Source organism: Corvus cornix, chromosome 24, assembly GCF_000738735.6.
Source record: "Corvus cornix cornix isolate S_Up_H32 chromosome 24, ASM73873v5, whole genome shotgun sequence".
Lineage (NCBI taxonomy): Eukaryota > Metazoa > Chordata > Aves > Passeriformes > Corvidae > Corvus > Corvus cornix.
The window spans coordinates 1,530,395-1,536,179 of NC_046353.1; the positions used below are offsets into that span (position 1 = coordinate 1,530,395).

The 5,785-nt window shown below is 54.3% G+C and overlaps 1 protein-coding gene across 1 annotated transcript; it reads right to left on the minus strand.

Annotated features, from left to right (window-relative positions):
- Window positions 1-409: 409 nt before the first annotated feature.
- On the minus strand, window positions 410-4,027 carry PTS (6-pyruvoyltetrahydropterin synthase). Its single transcript, XM_039565034.1, has 6 exons — window positions 3,928-4,027; window positions 2,873-2,952; window positions 2,179-2,201; window positions 1,822-1,878; window positions 1,445-1,515; window positions 410-1,118 (listed from the first exon to the last, which is right to left on the minus strand). Exons 1-6 carry the CDS (start codon window positions 3,999-4,001, stop codon window positions 980-982), a joined length of 444 nt encoding a protein of 147 aa, XP_039420968.1. The 5' UTR covers window positions 4,002-4,027; the 3' UTR covers window positions 410-979.
- Window positions 4,028-5,785: the final 1,758 nt, after the last annotated feature.

Genomic DNA, 5,785 nt, shown 5'->3' on the forward strand with positions numbered 1-5,785 from the left:
CACTTCCTTTTTAAGTTATGTGCATTAAGTTATTCTTGATGGCCATTGCTAATTACTCCTCAGGACATTGCTCACGTGACAAAGGGAATCACACACAGCACAGCCACTTCTGCCTCTGGACAGACACCAGGACTTGATGGTCAGGAATTGTCCAATAACCATTCCCTCACTGCTTTTCCTCAGCTTTCACAGCGTGCCTCCAGCTCCAGGAATATCCAGGACAATTAGGGTAGTGCCCATTTAAACTCCTCTCACAGCCTCATCCTGCTAAAACAACCTCCACTGAATTTTGGGGTTGATTTAAGGGTTTATTCTTGCACTCCCTCCCCAGGGCTCTGTCCCCACTGGGGCTGTGACATTCCCTGTGTCATTCAGTTTCCTCAGTTTTCCATTCTCACCAACACCCTGCTCCCTTTGGCTCTCCAGTTTGGAGCAAAAGTGGTTTTTTTTATTGCCCACTGCACCAGTTCCACGCACAGAGAAAGATCTGCTGGCCACAGGAAGAGACGTGCCTGCAGCACAAGAAATAAACAGATAATAAGCAGAAAAAAAGACAATGTAGTTCTCACTCTCAAAAAATGCTTCTCTGCTTGATCAAGAAGCAAAACAACACCAAAGCTCACATTATTAAATATCATAAATTAATTCAATGTTTAATTAGAAATCAAAACCTTTTGTGATTTTGCCAGGCCTCCTCCTCTCTCCAAATCACCTCTATTTACCAGGGCCCAATTCTAAATTTCACATCAGCTCAGTGGCTCAGCTTTGCAAAACAGGAAGGTCTTGAGGAAAAGCAGAGAAACCAACCCATTCTGAGAACCCCAATGGACACATTGCTGCAAGGGTCCTTGTGAAACATCTGCACTGGTCCTGACCTGACACAGAACCCAGCGCTGGGGCAGGAAATGCTGAGCGGGGCTGGGCTAAACCACTGAGCTGATCATGGAGCCTTTCCCCTGAGCATGAACTGAGGCTGATTTCACTTCACAATTGTTTGTTCTCCCTTGTAAACGACGACGTTCTGCTCTGTCTCGTGCACTTCCACTTTGTAAAGGATTCCCTGGGGCAGGAGCTTCTGGAGGTTGTCCCAGATGAACACGGCGACGTTCTCTGTGGTGCTGGGGGGGGGAACAGCAGCCGGGTCAGAGCTGGCTGAAATGGCAGAAACGACACCAGTATTTGAGGGAGCTGCACTCAGGAAGGGCTGGGGGGATGCTGAAGGGCAGCTGATGACACCTGAATTAAGCGGGGTTTGTGTCACGCCAGCAGATCTGGGTGAAATGGGGCGGAACGGACAGGACCTGTGTGTCCAGGCTGATCAGGGGACAAGGGGCAGCAGGGCTGGACACAGGTGTGGTCAGCCCACAGGTAAAGGCTGCTCGTTCCCTGGTAGGATCAGGCCCTGAAAACCATTCCAGTCCCTCCAGGAGCCCCCATCGCTCACCTCACCACCTCAGAGAAGTAGGGCACATCCTTGTCCAGGTTCTTGTGGTCGAGCGGCTCCATGATCGCCTCCTGCCAAGACGGGACGGTGACAACCCTGTCCCTGCCTGGCCTGAGGTTCAGATAGCCACACACAGCCAGGCAGCAGGGTGGGAAAAAAGGGAAAGAGCCCTAAATCCAGCTGTGAAATTCCCAGCTGGAGACGTGGTACTGCCTCACGTAACAGAGCTGAAGCATTTTAGTCTGCAATTATTCCTTAAGTTCTTTTTTATGTCCTGCCATCATCACCTCACCACATCTCCGTGCTGCTACCAGACAAACTGCTGAGCTCTGATCAGTTCTCCCAGGGGATTAGAAGGAAAACTGGGCCATTTTTACCTGCATGTATTCCTTCAGGTCTGTCAGGTTCATCACCATCCCCGAGACCGGGTCAATCTGCAGGGGAAGCACAAGGTGGCAACACAAATCAGAGGGGAATATCTGTGCTCAGGTCATCTGAGCCACAAGGAAAATATCTTTCCACTGTCAGAGAGTTCCAGCTCCACTCCTGTGATGTTCCAAGGGCTTGATACAGCCTGGAAACCATCCCAGAGGTTCCACTCTCTCCTGAAAGCTGACACCAGGTGAGAACAACTCCCTGGAGGAGCCTTCAAGCATGATGATGAAAGCAGGGAAACAGCATTAAACTGCAAATCCACATTGAGGAACAGAAAAAAACTCGCTGGTTGCACTCACCTCTCCACGCACTGTGACTGTAACTGAAAAAAAGAAAAGATCAGGTCACTGTGATGTCCAGGAACCCAAAACCAAATCTGCTGCTGCTGAGGACACACAGCCCATTCCCTGCCCACCCACTGGATGCATTCAGGAGTGGGACTGTTTTTATAAAATGAGGGGATGCTCCATAAAAACAACGACTCAGAGTCACAAAAGCCCTTGCCCAAGGTCTGATGGCCCAGGTAGGTGGAGATAAGCCTGTCTTCCCTGATAAAGCAGCTCCTTAGCAGAGTGCCAGCAGCACAGGGAGCCACTCCAGGAACTGGAGAGATCTAATTCTGCGTGCCCAGAGTGTAGAAATAGGAGAACTTGTGAAAAAAACATTCAAATAATGTTTACAGGCTGTTTAATTTGCATGCCTTTTGCTTAGAGAAATCTCCATTCAAATCACAATGATGCTGCAGAGTGTAAACAAGCAGATTTGATTCAAGAAGTGGAATTTGAAGATAAATATTTATTATCTATTCAACTGAATATGCTGTGGTCCAACCCCCTGCTGCTGAAATTTCCTTCAAATTCTTAATAAAAACACAAACCCAGCCACTAAAGCTGTATCAGGCTGCTGAGAACGAGTGGCCCAGCCCTCCTGGGGGTTATCCCCACCCTGAGAGCAGCACCACTCCACGAGCAAGGATGGAAGTCACCTCCCTACCTTTGTAGTTGTGTCCGTGGCCATTGGGGTTGTTGCACTTCCCGAACAGCTTCAGGTTCTCCTCATCGCTCAGGGATTTGCTGTGGGAGAGGCAGACACGGCATGGCAGGATCTGCTCCAGATGTTCACGGCCTCACTTCACTCTGCTTTCCAGCGCTCCATCTATTCCCTCTCCCACACTGAACCCCGCAGCTCAGGAGGCAGGAACAGAGACAGAAGAGTGTTTGGTCCATGAAAAGATGTTGTTGACAACAGTGAATCGTTTTTGCCGTGGTTTTGTGTCTGTTTCAGAGCATCTGCCTGACACCACAGCTGGATAAATGTTCAACATCTGGGCCCAAAATCACTTAGGCCTGGAGCAAGCTGCACATTCGGGTTTATTATTAATTAACAAAGCTTAGGGAGCCTCTCCAAGAAGTACAAAGGAATTCCCTCTGAATCTTCCCTTTGAAGCAATCCAAGTGCCTGTTCCGAGTGTTTCAAGTCAAGGCACATTTTGGGAATATCACAGAATCCCAGGATCACGGAGGTTGGCAAAGAACTCCAGGACCTGTGACTGACCCCCACCTCGTCCCCAGCCCAGAGCACTGAGCGCCACGTCCAGGAGTTCCTTGGGCACTTCCAGGGATGGGCACTCCCTGGGCAGCCCCTTCCAAAGCCTGACCACTCCTCCATGGACAAATTCCTGCTGATGTCCAACCTGACCCTCCCCTGGCACAGCCTGAGGCCGTTTCCCCTTGTCCTATCGCTCGTAGCCTGAGAGAAGAGACCAAGCCTAAAAACCTCCTTTGAGTTTCAGGTCAAGACACTCTTTAGGAACGTATCATTTTCGGGGGCAAAAGCAGCAGATCGGGGGGCACAGGGCGATGTTTACAAACCGAAAGCGCCATCGGCTCTGTTGAAACACGGAACTGCAGCCGGGCACTGATGGATGGCTGCGGGAAGGGGCTGAGCCAGGGAGAACCGGGAAGGGCAGGGGAGGGATCGGAGCCTCCTCCCGGCAGCGAGGGGCCTCTCCCCTGTGCGGGGCCGCTCCCCTGTGCGGGGCCGCTCACCTGTGCAGGCGGTGGCAGGCGCTGAAGGTGACGGAGCGCGACAGCCGCGCCAGGCGGGCGGAGCGCGGCGGCATCGCGGGGCCGGAGCGGCGGGGCCGGAGCGGGGCGGCTCCAGCCCGGCCCGGGGGAGGCTCCAGCCCGGCCCCGCACAGAGGCGGCTCCAGCCCGGCCCCGGGGGCGGCTCCAGCCCGCGGGATCCGCCCGCCGAGAACCGGGAATGCTCCGATCCTCCCGTGCCGGTGTCGACCCGGGGATGCTCCAATTCCCCTGCCGTGCTCGGCCCCGGGATGCTCCGATCCCCCCGTGCCGCTGTCGGACCCCGAGATGCTCCGATCCCCCCGTGCCGCTGTCGGACCCCGGGATAGTCCAATTCCCCTCCCGTGCTCGGCCCCGGGATGCTTCGATCCCCCCGTGCTGGTGTCGGCCCCGGGATGCTCCAATTCCCCCTCCCCGTGCTCGGCCCCGGGACGCTCCAATTCCCCTCCCGTGCTCGGCCCCGGGATGCTCCAATTCCCCTCCCGTGCTCGCCCCGGGACGCTCCAATTCCCCTCCCGTGCTCGGCCCCGGACGCTCCAATTCCCCTCCCGTGCTCGGCCCCGGGATGCTCCAATTCCCCTCCCGTGCTCGCCCCGGGATGCTCAATTCCCCTGCCGTGCTCGGCCCCGGGATGCTCCGATCCTCCCGTGCCGGTGTCGGACCCGGGCATGGTTATGGGCATACCTAAAGGAGTGCACCCCGGTAATAACATTCATGGAGTCCAAGCACAGGAATCCTTAAGGTGTGGTGATTTTCAGAAAGCTTTGGGAGAGGGAGGAGAACCTCGATTTCTCAGTGCTGCAAGGGTTTGAATGTATATTCCCTTAATTCCTGGGAATTCCTGGGAGTTCCTGGGGATAACGGAGTGACTCTGTCAGTTTGTCAGGGTGGGAGAACTCCGAGCTTCGGGGCAGGATCTCTGTGTGAGAGGAACAGGATCAAAAGGAGCTGTGGTGGGGCACCGCCCGTGTGCCCAGCCCAGGCAGGGTTGTGTGCTGCTGAAGCACGGCTTTAAAAACTGCAGCTTTAGGGACAGCACTGCAGGACCTCCCTCCTCCCCTGCCCTTCTGCTGAGCAGCGCTGCCCTGGCTGCTGTAATTCACACAAGGCTGCCCGTGAGCCTCTGACTCCTTTTCGCTTCCCACCTCAACGAGAAAAGAAAAAAAAAATAAAAAAGGCATTTTAAAAAGAGAACCAATGGTGCCTGAACTCTGTTAAACCCTTCTTAGCATCATTCTGTGGCAGGTCCTGGGGACGAGGCCTCGCTGGGGCTGTTCCCCCGGGGGACAGGCTCCCGGAGGGCAGGAGGTGGCCGTGACCCAGAGGAGGCTGCAGGGCACTCGTGGAGCGGCAGGAACGGGAGCTGTTTGCCATCTAGTGGCTTCCACCAGCTCTGGCCTGAGCCTCCTCTGCCCCTCCCAGAGCAGCAGCCCTGGGGTAAAATCCTCCTCCTTTTCCCAAGACTTGTATTAAGGTGAAGGAAGGTCAGTGGATGTAAAGCCCTGATGGCAAAATGGCTCGTTTATTACTTAAGGAAATTATTCAAGTAATTATTTAGGCTTCTCACAATGAACAGAACTCCTGTAAGTCTTCACTTTTCACCCACCCACCTGCACCCCCGAGCTCAGCAGCTGGAGAAGCCTGGATGACACGGGGCTGGAGTTTGTTCTGCTCTGCTTAAACCCACAGTGGAGCGCTCCGTGTTCCCTACTGGTGTTCCCTACTGGTTGAACTGGGAGGAGAGCAGGAACTGTCAGCCAGCAGAGCTGTATCCTGCTCTGGAGATGTGTCCCCCACATCTATGAGACTGTGCAAGGGCAGG